Source organism: Montipora capricornis, chromosome 7 (assembly GCF_036669925.1).
Source record: "Montipora capricornis isolate CH-2021 chromosome 7, ASM3666992v2, whole genome shotgun sequence".
NCBI lineage: Eukaryota > Metazoa > Cnidaria > Anthozoa > Scleractinia > Acroporidae > Montipora > Montipora capricornis.
The window spans coordinates 28,193,894-28,212,308 of record NC_090889.1 but is presented as its reverse complement, the minus strand read 5'-3'; the positions used below and the strand labels follow the sequence as shown (position 1 = coordinate 28,212,308).

The 18,415-nt window shown below is 39.5% G+C and overlaps 2 protein-coding genes across 2 annotated transcripts; one reads left to right on the top strand and one right to left on the bottom strand.

The window, feature by feature from the left end:
- The first annotated feature begins 39 nt into the window (after nucleotides 1-39).
- Nucleotides 40-4,759, top strand: LOC138056768 (S-adenosylmethionine sensor upstream of mTORC1-like). Its single transcript, XM_068902654.1, has 4 exons — nucleotides 40-172; nucleotides 294-576; nucleotides 2,066-2,165; nucleotides 2,816-4,759. The coding sequence occupies exons 1-4, from the start codon at nucleotides 82-84 to the stop codon at nucleotides 3,551-3,553; spliced, it is 1,212 nt and encodes a 403-aa protein (XP_068758755.1). The 5' UTR covers nucleotides 40-81; the 3' UTR covers nucleotides 3,554-4,759.
- On the bottom strand, nucleotides 3,987-9,507 carry LOC138056769 (reversion-inducing cysteine-rich protein with Kazal motifs-like). Its single transcript, XM_068902655.1, has 5 exons — nucleotides 8,719-9,507; nucleotides 6,183-6,303; nucleotides 5,696-5,850; nucleotides 4,992-5,226; nucleotides 3,987-4,723 (listed from the first exon to the last, which is right to left on the bottom strand). The coding sequence occupies exons 1-5, from the start codon at nucleotides 8,848-8,850 to the stop codon at nucleotides 4,212-4,214; spliced, it is 1,155 nt and encodes a 384-aa protein (XP_068758756.1). The 5' UTR covers nucleotides 8,851-9,507; the 3' UTR covers nucleotides 3,987-4,211.
- Between the last annotated feature and the right edge of the window lie 8,908 nt (nucleotides 9,508-18,415).

Here is an 18,415-nt window from a genome sequence, read left to right as displayed (position 1 = left end):
TACCGTATATATCTCCTCCATACATGACATACCTTACTGTAGCAAGCATAGGCTGCTGTACAAACTGGCTCAAGGTTCAAGATGGCGAAGAAAGTGACAGATGAAGAGCATCAAAGGCTCGCGAATATCGTCAAAGAAATGCACGGTAAATTGAGGAAACAGCTAAGAGAAGGTAAATATTACACCAAATGATTCTTTAGTGTAACAGGAAATGTTTTATTTTAAGTACTCATTTTATACTTATTTTAAGAGGTTGCATTGTACCTGTACATCCTGTTTTTATGAATTAATAGCAAATGGCGATTACGAAAAAGTCTGGGACAGCCACTGCGCTAATAAGGAAGCTCTGAAGAAATATGCATCAGCCATGCACGTGTTAGCTGTCAATCACTGGGCAAAGCAATCCCCTGAAGGAAGAGTGGAATGGTGCCATAGGACTGCAATTGATTTCTTTAAAAGAGGAGGCCTTGGGAAGTTAATGGAAAAGCAGAAGAGAAGGAGAGAGTTCTCTTTGGATGTGAATGCCTGCTGTTGTTGCTTTGAAACGAACAAAATCAAAGATCATCAGGATTCAGGGTAAGAGGCAAATTACTAGACTTTTAAATGAGATGAAGTGTGGACTGAGGGGTTATTCCATTTTTCCTTTTTTTTCCTTTCATTGATCTGCTTCTGGATTTTTCTTCAAAGAAGCCAACAATCCTTAGTGTCAACAAAATATTTTATTTTTAAAAGGGTACTGACAAGAAAGCGGATATAAGGATTTTTACGGTCCTCAGGGGAGGGGGAAGGGGTTGTAGTATGGCCCAGAGCAATGCTAAAGCCCATAGCCAATACTTTTTCTTCAACACTCCTTAAAACTTATTTTTACTAAATAGTTACAAGCAAGATCACCTTGAAGCCAGGTTGAATTTCCTAACAACACAAATGATTTAGCTTACCCTCATCCGATGAATTAAATCATCTGGCTTCCAGCTATTCAGGAAGGGTTAAATTTTTTAAACTTAGTGATTAACCCATTCACTCTTAAACATCTCACTCCAAGTCAATGGGTTAAGAGGGAAGTAACAGTCTTCCTTCTTCCCCAATCATGTCTTCCTTTTGGAACTAATAACACATCCCCTGTCCCTCAGAGGAGGAGTGAATAGTATTCCAGATGTCTTTTCAGCATCTCATCCCAACGGCAATCCCAAAATTGCGCACTCTGTTGATGAAATACACAATCTTCTTCATGGTTAATTCGTAGGGTTTTGTTGATTATAATAGTGAGTGATTTGTGCTTGTCAATACTTCATCAATTTGTATTTAATTTCTGATATTTATTTACAGTATCAAGACTCACGGAAGACTACTTACCGTATATTGAAAATTATAATTCAAAATTTCATTGTTGTTTTAACATGATCACTGACCCAAATAGCTGGTCGTGAGTAAAGTTCTTTATACAGTTATGGATTAGAGTTTTTTTAACCTAAAGTGGACTTCACTTATGAAGATTGATGATGAAACTACCTGATTGTATATTTCGTCAGAGAAGGACCCAGAAGGACCCACATTTCCTCATACTTTCCAAGTTGAAGATTTTATCAAAACACGCTAGTTTAACCCTTTCACTCCTGTAAGGGCCAATGAGACTTATAGATTTTACTCTGTGTAACGCCAGACGATTTTACTCGTCAATGGGGAACCCCACAGGAGTGAAAGGGTTAATGAGCCCACAAGTGGCACTTGTGATCAGGCACAAACGCAGATTTGATTTAACTCACTTTTGTTTCATTTCCTATGTTGAACAAAGGAATAACTAATTTGAACCAGCAAGGGAGATGTACATATCCGCAGATTGACCAGTGCTTGACTCGGCGTTGTGGCTGGAAGAAACTGATTACGTCACGATTTCAAGTGATAATGTAAACTGAAATGCTAAGTATTATAGGATACTATTCATTCCTCCTCTGCCTGTCCCCTAAAAAATTGCCTTTTGAAACTGTGCTCAAAAGAGGCACTACTTTACACTTGTGATCCTAGGTGAAAAGATATTAGTAAGTACTTTTGTCATATCTATTTCCAGTGAAAAATTGCACCTTCTTGATGTTGGGAGCTGTTTTAATCCATTTTCTGTGTACCATGATTTTTATTCAGTTGCCATAGATTTGCAACCAGCGGCTTCTGTAAGTAAATTACTTATGTTTGTATAGATCTATTAGTGTAATTTTCATCGTCAAGCATTAGACAGAGTAAAATCTGTCAAGTCTCACTCCCAGGATTCAATGGGTTAAATGCTATCTTTATTCCCATGTAATCCATCAAAGTGTAGCCCTTGTACATGTAATGGCAATGGCCCACACATGGACAGAAAAAAAGTCTGACCAGGGTTGGAATTGTGTCTCGATCTCCAGATTAGATCACTGTTGCTCCACCAGCTGAGTCACTAGGTCAGATGAGAGAAGGCCGTGGGTATTCAATACATGTATGTTAATTCACAACAATGAAGTAATATTATTGTTGGCTGTTGTTAACCCATTGACTCCTGAACCCAACATCCTTCCCAGGGTCTCTCTTCTCTGTCTTCTTTTGTTCTGACTGACAAAGAATGCAGAGAAGAGAAACCCTGGGAACCAGGTTGTCCTAAACTGCCTCTCATTGACGAGTAAAATTGTCTGGCATTAAACAGAATAAAATGTGTTACTACAAAGTCTCACTCCTAGGACTCAATGGGTTAGCATAGCAGAAAAAACTTTAAAAAGTGTGCCAAGTTTTTTATGGTGACATTCTGAGAGGTGACAATGGGGTTCAACAATAATTATTATTGTCTCCACAGACAGTACACAAATGTGACTTCCTTAACCTAGATGTTCAACATATTCTAAACTCCAGACAACAATTTAGCTGCTGTAAAAATTGTGGAACAAGACAAATTTCCTTGCCGCAGGAGGATTCTTCACTTGAGGAAATGCACAATCCAAGTTTTGAAAAGGATACAATTTTGTTGGAAGAAAAGAATGCAAAGCCCATGCATAGTAGGAAGGTTTTGATGAACATAGCTGATGGGAATCCAGTTTCTGACAATTCCAAATCATGGTGCTTAGGGGATTTCATAAATGAAGAAGAGGAGGTAACAATTCTCCCAGCAGGGCTGTTTCACATCATTGTATTTTCTCTGCTCTTGTCATACTTCCCTTCTCCTGTTCAGAGGTGGGAGTGCTGTAAGAAAGCTCACAGACTACTGATCACCAATGGAATCCTATTAATTATTACTCCAGACTCCAGCCATCAGAACAAAAATGCGGCCATGATCAAATCATGGAAGACTGGAATTGAATCTTTAGGTTTTGTAAGATGGAAGTACCACAAACAGACTCACCTGCACTGTATGGCTTTTCGTAAGGTGGCTCCCTGCCACACCTATAACCATGTAAATGGTAGTGCTGACTTGATGTACGTCCCACAGGATTTTCAAGAGGAAGATGAGGAAGTTAGCGATTCAATATCAAGTTTTTGTATTGAGAAGGATGAGTCTCAAATAATGGAATGGTTGAGTGAACTTTCAGATTTGTAGCATTCATAAAGTTGTTTACATGATTTCATTATACTTGTTTTGTCAAGGAGAAATTGTCTAAATTCCTGGCTACAGATGGCATTTTTTAACAAGTGGATGCTTTTTTAAAACCATTCCCCTCTCTTTTAATACCGTTGAGTCAACAGTAGGCATTGAGAAAGTTGAGAACATGAGAATTCTCTGGCACCAATTTAACAGCGAAAAAAAAAATTGGTAAAGAAATAATGAAAAAAGGGTCACATGAAACAATTCTGCTGCAAGCTTACGATCTCTGGTGGTTTTCGGTAATTATTATTGTAAGCCATGAGAGATTGTAAGACTTTATTGTTTCTGGGATCTTTTGAACCAAGCACATTATTGCTGTGCTAGTTAATTGTTTGTTACATCTTTTTGCCTTGCTGTGAGAATATACAAGTAAAATGAAGCAAGAAGCTGAGATTAATATGCCCTTTATTCCTGAATGTGCCATACATTTTTTCTTACGCAAGGGGAGACAAAGTTTATTTCCAATTACAAGCATTCTCGCTTTCTTTTCAGACAGTCTTTAAAGATTGGAAGATTGTGAAGCGAATATTTGAATTATTTTAATAACTTTCTTCCGCCAGCAGAGATCATCAAATATAAAATGTTTAATTGCCGTATTCGATAAAATTAAAATTCAGCAATACTTGTTGAGAAGAAAAGCCACGACTACGAGGGAGAATATAAGAATAGTTTGAGGACTAATTCTTTCATTTTTATCGAAAAAGGTGTGGTGGTCGTGGTGGGAATGGCGTTTTTTGCGCCGTTTTGTCAATTGTGTCATGGAAGACTCAGCCCTTGGTCCGATGGTCCTTTCCGAGTAATCTATGAAAACAGCAGCGGCGAGAGCCGCCAGTCCTGGATCTGTGTCATTTTTGGTAGGAGAATTAATGAACTCGACAGTTTTTCGTGCCATTTCCTTACACGTATTTTCATCCTCTCTTTCTATTGGTTTATACACGACAGAGATATCATTGGTGTCCAAAAGGTCTGCGGTAATTTGACAACTTGTAGAGCCACCAAACTCGTTTTGCAGGGTTTTCAAGGTGCTATAGATAAAACCCAGTCTGTTGAGATGGTAGAAGATGGAAGTTTTGATAGTGGTCATGTCTTTTACTGCGGTGTCAAGTCGCATGCTTATAGCGGTACCTAAAAGAAAATAACTGGTATAAATTATCAAAGCAAGTTTACCTATTGTTTCATCTTCGTCCTCGTATTCTTCGCATTGGAGTAGGGCTTCGACGGGAGGTTTTTTGCAAGTGTACAAAGCATTTGGACCTTCACACCTAATGCGCATGTCCAGAATAGTCGAAACTCTTACATTCTTTACTATGAAAATGTATCTGCTAAATGCGGCGACCACGAAGTAAGGTGAGGTTTTTTCTAGACAAACCCACTCTTACAAGGCATTTCTTACCGCATGTTGGGCAACAGCTTCCCTCGGGAATGACCTGGCTTTCGCATTCCAAAGGGGGACAGCGAACGTATTCCTCTACAATCTTGCAACGACGGTTATAATAAGTCTCTCTGCTACTTGTAATGACACTGGTCTGTGGATCTACGTCGTCACATGCTCCAGGGTAGTCTATGTGACTGTACAGAAAAGCTGCGGCGCAGCTGCTAGCTAGCGTCACGCCATCCATGCCACACATCTGAAGAAATAAAACTCGTAAAAATTGATAACGGCCTCTAAATGAATACTGTCATCGTTGTCAACAAAATTAAGCAAATCTTGTGATTGGAATGACCTTGGTCATTAATCAAAGTGTTAACCAATCAATCAATCAATCCATCGTTTAATGTATCCAATAGCAGGTATAAACCTGAATTACAGGAAAGGTCAGAGACAGCAAACATATCTAGCAATATCAATTATCTCCACGAAGCTTGGTTGGTACTAACCATGGCTTAGTCGTCTCTATATACTTAGGTTGTTATAGTATTTAGCGAATATGAAGCCACTTTTCTATTGAGTCCAAGGTGGGTGGACCATTTTTTCACCTGCGTCGCGTGATTCACTCTGCCTTGATGTAACTAACGCAATCGCACTGTTTTCCTGGCAAACTGTTTCAGTGCAAAAGGTCGTGGTAGTCAGTCAACGTCAGTTTATAGTCATCTTACCTGTGAGTAATCATCAGCGCACTCTTCTTCACAAGATCCGTTGTAAGCAAGCGCTACTCCTTGGGCAGACATTGCACATTCACTTGAGTAGGTTTGGTGGTCCTCACCGCACACTTTGCCCTCAGAAACTGAGGTACAGTCTTGTGATGGATTGACTAGAAAAAGACAAAAATTGTTAACGAGACCTGCAATATATAAATTTCTCTAAATTTATTAGGTTGATATCCAATAGGAAACTTCCCGATATATTAACATTCAGTTTGTAAAGGAGGCTTAGAGGACACAAGCGAAGAAGATGGGTGAACAAGCTTGTCAAGTTCTTTTTGGTATTGTACTGTCAGCCCGCTGTTGGGAGAAGCCTATGTCATGAACGAAAGATAGATTCGAAGGGAAAATTTCAAATTATTGAAAGATCCTTCGGTCGCCGCCGCCCTTTTCTTTTTGAAGAGACCACCTCCGCTCTCTTTGGTTATCGTTTTTCTCTTACCACACTGGTGTTGCTGACACTCAACAACTTCACCATCAGTTGTAGTACTTGCTAAACAAGGACCTTGTTTGCGATTGAGACATATCTCATGTTCTGCACACTTCGCGTCGTCGCAAGGATTCTGAAATGACAATTTACATACGAAAGGAAAGGAAAGGAAAGGAACTTTATTTAAGTGTCTAATCTTCTATTGCTGTAGAGCACTAATCGGGGACACTGTAAATTGAAATTAGCAAGTTAACGCAAATCAAATCAAATTTTGGTTTTTGAGGAGAGGGGAAAACCAGAGTACTCGGAGAAAAACCTCTCTGTGCAGAGTAGAGAACCAACAAACTCAACCCACATATGACGCCGAGTCTGGGAATCGAACCCGGGCCACATTGGTGGGAGGCGAGTGCTCTCACCACTGCGCCATCCCTGCACCCGATTGAGACATTGACCGCTGGGCTGCATTTTGCTTTCCCTTTGTAAATGGTTCATTACTGTGACCAAAGAGATTGATCAAAATGCTTTGAGCACCGGCACAAGGTACACGTGAAAAACAATCGTGCTGCACGTGTGTTTTAAATTTGGAATATTCGTCGTCTGATCAGAATGGAGCTAGCAAAATCGCCCAATCAAACCACAAATACGAGAACTTCATCTGAAAATATAATTTTTGCGTTTTTTAATCATTTCGCGAATATGCCAAAATCTGTGGGGGTGTAAATGGTGTACTAACTATCCACGATCTACGAAAGATGTAACTTTTGTAGGGTAATGTGAAGTGCTGTTTTCTATCCATGTAAACAATGAGAGCGTCAGGGGCCCGTTTCTCGAACGTCCCGAAACTTTACGGGCCATTTTCGGGTGTCACAATTCCCTCTGTATCTCCAAAACGGAGAGGACTTAAATCGTCAAACTTCACAGCCAATTTTCTTGTTGCTACCTTGAAAACATGTTAAAAGGTCGGCTTTCCAAAACAAGCTGTTGGCAGTTTCTTAAGTGGCTTTTCGGGTCCGGAAAGTTTTCGGGACTTTCCAGAAACGGGCCTCAGGGTGAAAAGACCTTCGGGTTCGATCACCGCTGCTCTACCGACTGAGCTACAAGATCAGACGGGAGAAGGTCGTGGGTACGTCAATGAATATGTACCGGACGGAGTACAAGGAAGGGTCACGTTTTTGCAAACTTGGCCGTGTAGCACGTGTGTCCTTGTCTGGGCTCACATGGTTTACATGGGTAGAAAGCAGCACTTCACATTACCCTACAATAGTTAATTCTGTTGAAATATAAAGTGCTACACGGCCAACGTTTGCCAAAACGTAACCCTTCCTTGTACTTGTACATATTTATTGCGTTTTTGAGGTTGGCACATTTCTCGATCGTTCTCAGCAATTGTTGACCGCGAAATTAACAGATTTGAAGCGTCTTTGAAAACATGATCGCAAAACGTGAATTTTTGACTTTCCTCCTAATTCTGAACACGGTTCCACTAAATCCAAAAGTTGAAAAACAATCCCAGAAAAGTTTTAAAAACCAATTTGTGGGTTTACAGTGACTGAACACTGTTTTTAAGCCCTTATATACTGTTATTTCTGCTATATTTATGCAGTTTGTGCCTGGAAGCTCAAACTTGGTCAGTGGTAAGTGCTACCACCAAGGTTTATATGTTTGACAGTTTATGTGTTCCGCAGGCTGTTACCATATGCTGCATGGGCTCTATATAAATGCACCACTTTACTTTTTTACTTTTACCATGGTAACGCATCTAGATGAAAAAGAGGCCTAAAGGATGTCTATTCCTCATTTATGCAAAATTCACTCATTATTTTTTTTAAGCATTTGCTTACTTAAAATAATTGAAATAAAGTACGTTTATCAGCTGTTATCATAGATTTTCAACAGACGGAATTGTCATTCACTGTTAGACGTTTTTGCCTGTTAAATTTCTAATTTTTTTAGACGACTCATTTGTAGTCGGAACTACTTTATTGCAACTTTCAGCAAAAGCTAATGACATGTTTTCAAAACGTTTGGTAAAATAGCTGTCTTTCTCAAAATTTCTAGCGAATGCGCATACGCAGCCTTCTCCGGTTCCTCCAAAGGATTTTCACGAAATGGAAGTGAATTTATACTGCATTTCTGAGACTATCGCAAGAAGGAGGAAAAAAGCTTTCGCCACACTCGCCATATTTGCTTTGTTTTCAAAATACGCGCTGGCCTTTAATGAATACCGTTGACCGTGGAAAAACTGTGTTCAGCCACCTTAACTTGCATTTCGTTGACGGTGGAGACGTCTTGGTAGAGCAGCGTGTGAGGACAGAATTCACGGGAGTTCATGTCGATTAATTTTATATTCTCCAAGTTCTAAATTTCGTTGCCGTTTTTGCCTTTTAACGCCGTTTTTTAGCTTTCCTTGTATTGAGAAAAATAAGATGGCGGCCCTTAGTAGAAGATAGGAACTGGTTAAAATAAGGTAAACTAATGTTTAGTGTGGCGTTTTGGTTCGCAAGTGTCCTTAACTGCAGCCGGTACTTGTTCCACTGATCAGCCTTACCTTGTGCTTACAGGGTCCCTGATAGACCTGTTCCATGTTATGCCCTCCGCAATGAATTGCGTGGCACATTGATCGGTATGTTATCCAATTGAGTCCACACACAGGTAATATGGGCTCATAATCGCACTCCATGCATGGGTCTTTGCCTCTCTTACGGACATTTGTTTCAGACTTCGTGCTATTGTTCAGTGTTTTACTGGCTATCGCCTCGCCGTAATTAGTATAGTTGTTATCCGCCGAGGGACAGCGGATGCGGGTACACAGTAATTCACCTGCAAAATAATAAAGATTTGTCTGGGAAAGAGGATTTTTTTTTTCTGGAGTCGCTTTTCTCAATTCAGAGCTCAGGCTTTTCGTTTATTTTATTTTCCTTTTTTGTGCACTGTAAATGTTACCGGTCGTAAGACGTGGTTCTATTAGGCCCGCAGCACGTGCATAAATCACGAAAATAAACAGGTCTGTTGAAGGCGTGCTTGAGTTTCAACAAAATGAGCCCCAAAATCGGCAAGAATTTGTGACGCTGATGAATAATGAAGCAGCTGTTATTTCCAAAACGATGGAATTACGTGGTGATAAATAACTTCGTCTAGGGGAGTAAATTTTTGACTTTGCAGAGACAATGGTCAACCTCGAGGCGCCGATTGTGATCTTTGTGTTGAATTCGTACATTTCTTGTCAAACTTTATAACACTTGAAAGTGAACAAAACCCAAACTAACAGAAACAAAAACCCAGTGTCCTGCCATCATTTTGACCCAGATGTATCCTTTGTTTCGTGAGTAAACACGCAAAATAAATTGATCACGGCACCCGCTAAATTCGATGTCACTGATGTAAAAGTACAATAGAAAAATTGAACGGAGTGAAAATCTTCCAAAATGTTTTTCGCTTTTATGTTGTTTTCATGTCGCAAATTTTGTTGCTGACGGCAAAATATATTATTCTCGATCGACACTTCCTAAAAACTTCCTTCTGCTCCTCCTAAATACTGTGTATCGATGTTTATTTACTTTTGCATCGATATTTGTTTTGCATAAAGCAGGAAAACAAAATATGTAAATTTTTGAGCGTTAAAATACAGGTAATTCCATGCGCGTTTTTGAGGCGCGGACGGCAACCGGAAGAGAACATTTCGCGTGCCAGGACAGTGGTGTCTCCTAGATTTTTATACTAATCATCTCTAATGGAGAAAAGATACTTAGCACTATAAATGTGGTTGAGTGAAGACAAGTTGAAAGGGAAAACAGGTCACTTCCGGTTGCCGTCCGCGTCTCAAAAACACGCGTGCTTAACCAACATTGTTGGGTATGCGCGTGCGCACTAATCGGTCTCTCAATGACGTATCCATGTCGGAATCCATAGTAACAACCGCAACTGAAGCCTGGGACTGAATACAAGGCCTTTCGTGAATCAAATGTCGATGATGCATTGAAAGCGTTTGGCCACCCCAGCAATCAAAATCGTTCAACAAAATGGAGCAGATATTGGAACCGTTTTCCCGGGTCTTAATGGTGGTTAATTTTTCTTTATCAATGCTTAACTTGCTTGATTAAATCAAATTTTCTTGTTTCACTCACTACCAATGCAGCGACACAGATTCTTAAGAGGATAACCTCTTCGTTAGCAAAACGAAGTTGCTTGTATAGGGAAATAACACGGTGGCAGGGTCAGGCCTTTAACTACCGACAAGCTAGCTAGTATTCCATAGCCTTAACAGTATCCCCCAAAAAATCTATTGAAACAAGTGAATACTGATGTTGAAGGTAATTGTCTCACCATTGCGGCACAAACAGTTGTTGCATCCATCGAAATGCCGTTCACCATCACGCAATGCTTCCCCTTCCTCCATATGGCACAGATGTTTTCCCAACCAGTAGCGCTGGTAACAGAGTTCAGGTTTTGGCTCACAGATCAGCTCGCCCATTATGCACTGGCACAAGCGACACTCGTTTCGGTTGTAGATCATACTATTGTTAGGTATCTTGCCAGGTAATGCTGGGTGAGAACACTCGGTCGTCGACGAAACTGTAAAGAGAGGAATTTTTAGAAGTGACCGTCACAACCGACTTTTCACTTAAAAAGACCAACTGATAAAAAGACAGGCGCACTTGTACTAATCAACCAATAGACCAAAGTCGATATATTAAAATTCAGTCCTAAACAAAAGGCATCATCTTGAGGCTCTGGGGAATAAATAAAAGGATTTGTATGAGTTTATTCCTCAAAGCCTCGAGATGGTGTCTTTTATTTAGGACTCAATTTTAATATATCGAAATCAACCTGTCATTTACCGCTATTTGAGCTGGTCACGTGGTATTTTTGTGTTGTGATTGCTCATTCATACCATGTTTAATTTTAAAAAAAACTTCGTACAAACCTACAAAAAAACATGCATTGAACATGTATTATCCCCTTAAAAAGTCACTTGATATCTGCTGGCTGGTTTCAGTGGAGAGAATTTCCCTTGATTTCAATTCTTCAATTTCAATTCTTGAGGGTCCAGGGAGGGCGCAGTGGTGAGAGTACTCACCTCCCACCAATGTGGCTCGGGTTCGATTCCCCAGACTCGGCGTCATATGTGGGTTGAGTATGTTGGTTCTACTCTGCGCCGAGAGGTTTTTCTCCGGTTACTCCGGTTTTCCCCTCTCCTCAAAAACCCAAAATTTGATTGGATTTGCCTTGATTTGTTAATTTCAATTTACATGCAGTGTCCCTTGTGCTCCAGCACTAGAAGATTAGACACTTAAATAAAGTTTCTTCCCTTTCCTTTCTTTTTCTTTGATGTGTGTCAATGGCGGTCTTTAGTACCTCTCAAGTAGAAATCAGTGTGACCGAGAACGTACCTGGTTCCTTGGTGTCAAATTGCAGCAGATGCCTGGAAATACCTCTTCGAAATCTCTCATTATTCTCTTCTTGTTTGTCCTCTTTACCGCCCTCTCCAATCTCCTTCCTGTCGACAGCAGAACCCATCTCCACTGTATGAAGCTTTTCTTTAAGTTCATCGTTGTCCGCAATGTACAAATCTTCGCTGTCCTGATCGTTGCTCAAATATCCTGATTTTTTAAATCTCTGAATGAGGTCTCTTCGAAGCCCATTAACTAGGAGCAGAAGTTAAAAAAATGTTGCTTTAATAACATTCCGGGTATTAGTACTTTTAAATATCATGAATTATTGTTTTTCCACGAAAACGCATTTCTTTCATTGCCGTATCAATATGACCCAGTAAATAACACTAATAAATAGAGGATATTACATGGCCTCGCGGAGATACGAAACTTCTCTTCGAGTGTATTTCACGAGTGACTGCAGCGAACGAGTGAAATAGTTGTCAACACGAGGAGAGAAATTTCGCATCTCCAAGCGGCCATGTAATGTTCTATTTATTTTATAAACACCAATGAAATACTAAATCATTTCACGAAAGGCATTGAAAGACGCGACTTTTATATGTAACCATAGCAACAGTGATCTTTTCACGTGTGAAGATATGTTTTCGAGTCAAGGCTCACTTGGTATGTCATTGGTGTTTATATAATAAATATTGCGCACATAAAAGATGCCCATCACGAATAAATACCTTCCTGAAGCCTTGAAGTCGTTTCTTTTTTTCCCTTGAGCGTTCCCTCGACCTCGTCACCATTGTCTTCTTTCCCATTTCCTTGTTCCATCCACTCCACATCACGTCGGTGTTTAGTGCCCTCCTCATCGTCGTCCCAGAATCCGCCTCCCTCGTTAGCTTCGCCATCTACTTCCTGATGAATCCACTTTTCATCCACGTGAGAACCACTTGTCAGATGCGTGTGCCTCGAGTTGAGGTGCACGTCCTCCTTAACGTTGGAGTAGGTCTCCTTCGGCAGAAGACGCCGATGAACGTCCGACGTTTTCACATGTTCGTGATCGTGTTCCACTTCACCTGAAAGATCGTTGTCATTATCTTGAGATACATTCATTTCTTTGTCTTCTGCCAAGTAACCAAACTCCCCTTCATTTTCGTTGATTCCGTGAGAATGAAGATGCATTTCAAAGTGATCCCATGCGCTGTTTTCTTGATCAGGCAGGTCATGAGATGATGTGCAGCTCTTTTCTCCAGAGTACAAATGATTCACGTTTTTATCGTCCAGAGCTTCTCTCCTGTGATGATTCTTTTGAGCACGATAATAGATATGTCCCTTGTTTATCTGCCGGGTATGATCTAAAGAAAAGATATTTAACGGACAGTGAGATCTGAAATGTTTAACAAAGAGTGGACTTCTCAACCGTAGTTTTTTGAAAGTTTCGAACGTCTATTGGAAGCAAAACACCCTTCATTTTAACCGCATTTTCTAGTTGATATTTTAAAGTAATTAAACGGGCATGCTGCTTAACTGAGACATAATGCAATGCATACCATTTCCCGAATAATTTCTCTCCGTATCTTGCTTACTTGCACGCAGATTCAAGGTCTCGGCGCCATCTTGTTCAAGAGCAACACCGCTTTTCATGTTTTCATGGTGAAGGTCCGAGCTATGTTTGTGGTCCCTCTCTCCTTTTTCTGCAGCGTGGAAAACAGGAAATTATTTATCAAGATCGTTTTTTTCTTTATAGTCTTGTATCTGGGGTCGCCTTCTTTCCAAACTTTAAAAAGTTTGTCTTTTGTGTTTCTACGAATGCCGTAGAATTGGGTTGCACTATGCTATCCAGTTTAAAAAGTGCCAAAAAGGAGTCGAGGGTGATCTATTGGCAAATATAAGATTATCCGCTGATTCTTGCCCGTTGAAATTCATTTTTGTTAAAGTGGTCCATAGAAAAGCTCAAAACAGTTAAGACTGATAATATGTATTCCAAGTGTTATCAGCAGCAAAGTAAACCATTTTACAGGAAATGTAAAATTTCCTCTGGGTATACATAAGCTTAACTTCATCAAGTTAATGAGATAAACGACAAAAGATATTTCACTCAGTACTTCTGTCATCTAAGATAGAGTTTAAAGACGACTTTGCTTTATTTTGAAAAGTAAGATAAGAACTTAAAAGGTATCTGGACTTACCTTGAGTTCTCTGACTGTCATTCACAGTTAGACGAGAACAGAAAAGAACTACAGCTATTAAAATAGTTGGAAAAGTTTGTCCTTGCGGCATTGTGCAGAAAAATACCTTAGAATGAAACAAAAAACTAAACAAACAAAAAAATATTGTGTCGCGTTCGCACTGAGATTCAAAATGAAACGCAAGCCGGATGACGTCGCGCACGCGTGTGCGTTGACTTAAGGGAGGGGAGGGTAATCCATCTAGTGTACCACCCAGGGCCATAGAAAAAGGTGAAAGGCTCCTAAACGTTTTCGTATTTCAGGCATAACATTTAAGCTCTACTATCTTCAACATTGAGATTTTCAATAGTTTCTCGCTGAGGTCTTTTTTCTCCAGTTAGAAACCACAGGTCCTTTATCTAAACAGATTGGTAAAAAATCACATGCCCATAAATGCTCAGCTTCCTGCTCTAAGAATTTATGACGGTCTTTTCAAATGTTTACGGCATGAGAAATTGGAATGCTCGATAGAAACGGCGAAGTAATTTAATAAGTACAAAATAATATTTAAACGGTTTTAGTTTTGATCATTAACATTTTATTTCTATACCCGCAAAATCTTGTTAAACAGTGCTGCAATTCGTTCCTTTTAAGAGCAATAATTGAGAATCATTATTCGATGTTTTCTAACTGAGGTTTTACACGCACGTTTTTTATACAATACCAACAATTAAAAGTCAATATAAGATATAAAATTTCGATAATGGCACAGTCTCAAGGTACGCGAGCAGAAATTATAAACACGGGCATGTCTGTCAACACATAACAGGTTTGAATTTACATTAGAAGAAATGATGACATTAGCTGAAGGGCTTTGTACCTGGTAATACCGTATAACTTTTCTAGAAACTTGAAGTGCCTGATCTGTTTCACTGATATTGGCTGTGATAAAAAGCCAAAATCATTGAAAATAATTCATTAAATTCACCTTTGTATACGTAGTTGTTGGTAAGCAATAAAATATTCAGTACTCTTCAGTTAAACTTTAGACAGCCGAATCGTTTAGCATTAACTTAAAATGGTAACTTGGGTGTGGCGAAATGAATTATATCTTTAGTGCAAAACTACTCACATCTAAAACATATAATCTCCTCTCTTCCAATTTAAAATAGCAAATACAGTAGAGGAATACTATCGCACATGTAGAACTTCGTATTATCCATGAATTGTTCTTTTAACGTGGAAAAGCCTGAAATATTTCCGGCAAACTTTATAATTTTAAAATGCTCATTCAAATGTAAAACGTTGTCGTAGCTTCAGTGATAATAAAGCATGTTTCCTTCCAATGTCTGCAATTGTTTGTAATTTCGTCTTTATAATCCAATCATTTTCTCAAAGATGATGGTGATTGCAAAGTCGGTAACTTGATGTCAAACTATCATTGAAGTATTGTCCTTAAATATTTCAATGCTAAACTAAAACACAACAGCACCCTTGATCTTCTTCTTCTTGTGCTTTCTTTTCCGCATCTTCTTCATCTGTTGATTTTTCAGGATCCTTTTTTTCTTCGCCGTCGCCGCCATCGGCCTTCGCTTCACTATCGCCGCTTTCCGCTGGATTTTCATTCGCGTTTTCCTCCGCCGGCTTTTCTGCACTGCCTTCACCCTCGGCGGCTCCGTCGGCTGGTTTTTCTTCTGCGGGTGCTTCAGCTGGAGTATCTTCTCCTTCTGCCGACATGATTTCACAACCAAAGTTTTTCGAAGTCCTTCACAAATCTGCTTTTGTAATCCCTCACTGTTATCAATGTTTGTTCATCAACCTACTCCGCGTTCCCCATACAACACGCGCGAAAATGACATGAAATATTAAAATAGCGTTAATTTTTGTCGTTCCCATGACGACATATTTCAAACGCGTAGTCAATTGACAGGTTCTGGAACCTTAAACCAATAACAATTCGTTTTACAGCTTTATGCACGAAGCTAATTCCAACCCACCTGCAAGATTATTCAGCACAAAGCTCGAAATCTAGCCAAAAATGCATGATTTAACTAACACTATTTTCAGCCAATTTTTAATAAGTACCTTTGTCATTGAGTGTCGGGCACTCTGCAAAATAAGTTCCATTCCAATATATGACCTCTTTTTTATTGAAAGCGCTTTGAAACAGTCAAATAGACATTTCCCCATATTAAATGTACCAAGCATTTAATTTCCTTATGTTTTGCTCGTTTGTTTCCAAATGCTTTAAGTTACTTAACAAACACTTACGGCTGAGGCCCCTGCTGTTAAAACCTGTTGCATGGGATTAAGCGCGTCACCCAAGCAATTTCAGTACAATCCACTGTAAAGGAATACTACTGTAGAAAAATGCTCAAGGGAATTGTTTATTAGTACACCCTTTAAACATACAATGGCACCAGAGTCATCTCTTATTTTTTCAAATCAGTAAAAGCAAATCGTGCAACAAAAAGCATCAATTATTTTATCATCAGGTCATAGAGTATTGTTCCATGTTAAGGACGGCGCCTACTGTTGTTATTGCGCATACGTTTTGCGCATCTCGAGATACTCGGATTTCCTATGCATGGGTTGTGCTTATAAATACAGGGATATTTTTGCGCGTTTTAAACCTATCCGGAAATAGTAGATCGTAGTAAGTAATCTTGGTATCCAAAGAGAAAATTGGGGGTAACCATGCATTTTTGAGAGATAATTAAGCTTCAATTTGATAAAGAACGCCATACATTTCTTTGTATTTTAAAGCTTTTTACGAATATTATTCATCAATTATCTTTGAAAAATGCGTGGTTACCCCCAATTTTCTTTTTGGATTTCAATAACATTTGTTAAGATCTACATTTTCTGCATAATCATAAACCGGGGCAAAAATACCTTTAAATTAGTAGGCACCGTCCTTTAAAGTGACTTGTATAAAATACTTGTTATATCTATTGAATACCTCGTCACCAATTTTTGCATCGAGACACTCTGCGATGTAATAAAAGCTAAATGCTTTTCCATGTATGTCTCTACTCTGTGAGCGAGATAATAACTTTATAACGATTGGCGAAAAGTCTCGAATTAAGCCAACCTAAAACAGCGAAAAGGCATTAACTTGGGGAATTGGGAAATTATCGAAATTGTTTTGCATAAAATGTTGGTTAGTGGTGACTGCATTTTTGTGAAAGTTTATTGACATGTACCGCGAAAAAAGAAAGGTTACTATGTCCTCACGGTTGTACATAGTACTTTACGGCTTTGAGGCGAGCGCGCACCTGCTTTAGGAAAACCGCTTTCGAAAAAGTTGTGACTGATTTGTGTTGATATAAAGATTAATCAAGGTACCGTTGCATAAAAGCCATTTAATTATTATTCTCTCCACGTTGTCTTTTTAAGCAGCTCCTGATCAGTCACCCCGACATGTTCCATTAGGTCGTTGTCAGTGATTAGTCAAGCTACACTCTTTTTTTTTTTTTATAAGAACCTTTTTTATAAGAACGTTGAGGCCGAGATTGGCCGTTTTTATGCTAGAGACGTTAAAGTCGTCTCGAGACGACTTTAACGTCTAGTATAAAAACGGTAAATAAGACAGACGCTTTTAACGTCTGACCGCTTTAACGTCTTCTGTTGGGTGCGTCGTTTAGACGCATTTAACAGACGACTTTAACGTCTCAGACGTTAAATACGTCTAGTATAAAAACGGGATGCCCTTACTGGGACGCATTTAGCCCTTACTCGTCCACAGACGACTGGCACGAGTTAGCGTTTAATCCTGAAATCGAGGCTTAGCGCTTAAAGAACACGGCCGCCAAGAAGAATTTGAAGGAGTCGCGAGGAACGAGGAACTCCTTTCTTCATCCACGCTTCGTCCTTTCCTTGGTCTCTTCATAGCTACGGCACACAAGCCAAGTGCCTGAGCCAGATCTAGTTCTTCGTCCATATCCTGCAAAAGCCTCTTTCTCGATTGAGCCCGCTCATTATAACAAACTGAGATGAGGATCATACAATAAGAAAACCATTGTTATGTTACAGTTTACAGTAATTTGCCTTAAGTTTATTTTACGTTTTCATTTAAAATACAAATAAGCAAAAGGAAAGCGTTCTTAAATTAATCGACTCTCAGCCTGAGGAATGGTCTTAATACGTTCTTAAAATTTGAGTTAAATGGCCGTTTTTATGCTAGAGACGTTAAAGTCGTCAAGACGCATTTAACGTCTGAGAAGTTAAAGCCGTCTGGTATAAAAACGAGACGCATAAAAGTAGAAGACCTAACAGAAAAAAAACAAACTTGGGTTCTATCCTCGGAAGACACTGGAGACGAGGAAACTCGACGTCAAATAAACTTGAAGCGCGCGAGTATACGAACAAAATAAACATGTAGAAAGTAGAAATTATTTAACCTGCTTTCTAAGAGTGCCGCATGTACTAAAATACTAACTATAGCTAAAAGAAGACGCTGCAGCCTGAACGAAACTTGCTTGCCGCAATTCGACAGCCAGGCTATTCCATAGCCCCGCGCCACTGCAACAAAAACTGTTTTTCAGATAATTAGTGCGAGGCTTTGGAACAACCAGTTTGGACTCGGAGTCCCTCAAGAAATATGTAGTCAAGCTGCCCGTGACGGTCCACAAATATATATTCAAAGATATTCAGGGGCTATAGACTATGGAGTGATTTGTGCACCACAACA

What these genes read in the sequence shown, in the direction of transcription:
- LOC138056768 (XM_068902654.1), top strand. Translation starts at nt 82, where the DNA reads ATGGCGAAGAAAGTGACAGATGAAGAGCATCAAAGGCTCGCGAATATC. An exon ending in GAGGAAACAGCTAAGAGAAG is followed by an intron (nt 173 to 293) that starts GTAAATATTACA and finishes ATGAATTAATAG; the next exon opens with CAAATGGCGATTACGAAAAA. An exon ending in AAAGATCATCAGGATTCAGG is followed by an intron (nt 577 to 2,065) that starts GTAAGAGGCAAA and finishes ATCTATTTCCAG; the next exon opens with TGAAAAATTGCACCTTCTTG.
- LOC138056769 (XM_068902655.1), bottom strand. Translation starts at nt 8,850, where the DNA reads ATGGAGTGCGATTATGAGCCCATATTACCTGTGTGTGGACTCAATTGG. An exon ending in GTGTCAGCAACACCAGTGTG is followed by an intron (nt 5,851 to 6,182) that starts GTAAGAGAAAAA and finishes GTCTTTTTCTAG; the next exon opens with TCAATCCATCACAAGACTGT. An exon ending in AAGCTGTTGCCCAACATGCG is followed by an intron (nt 4,724 to 4,991) that starts GTAAGAAATGCC and finishes ATTTTCTTTTAG; the next exon opens with GTACCGCTATAAGCATGCGA.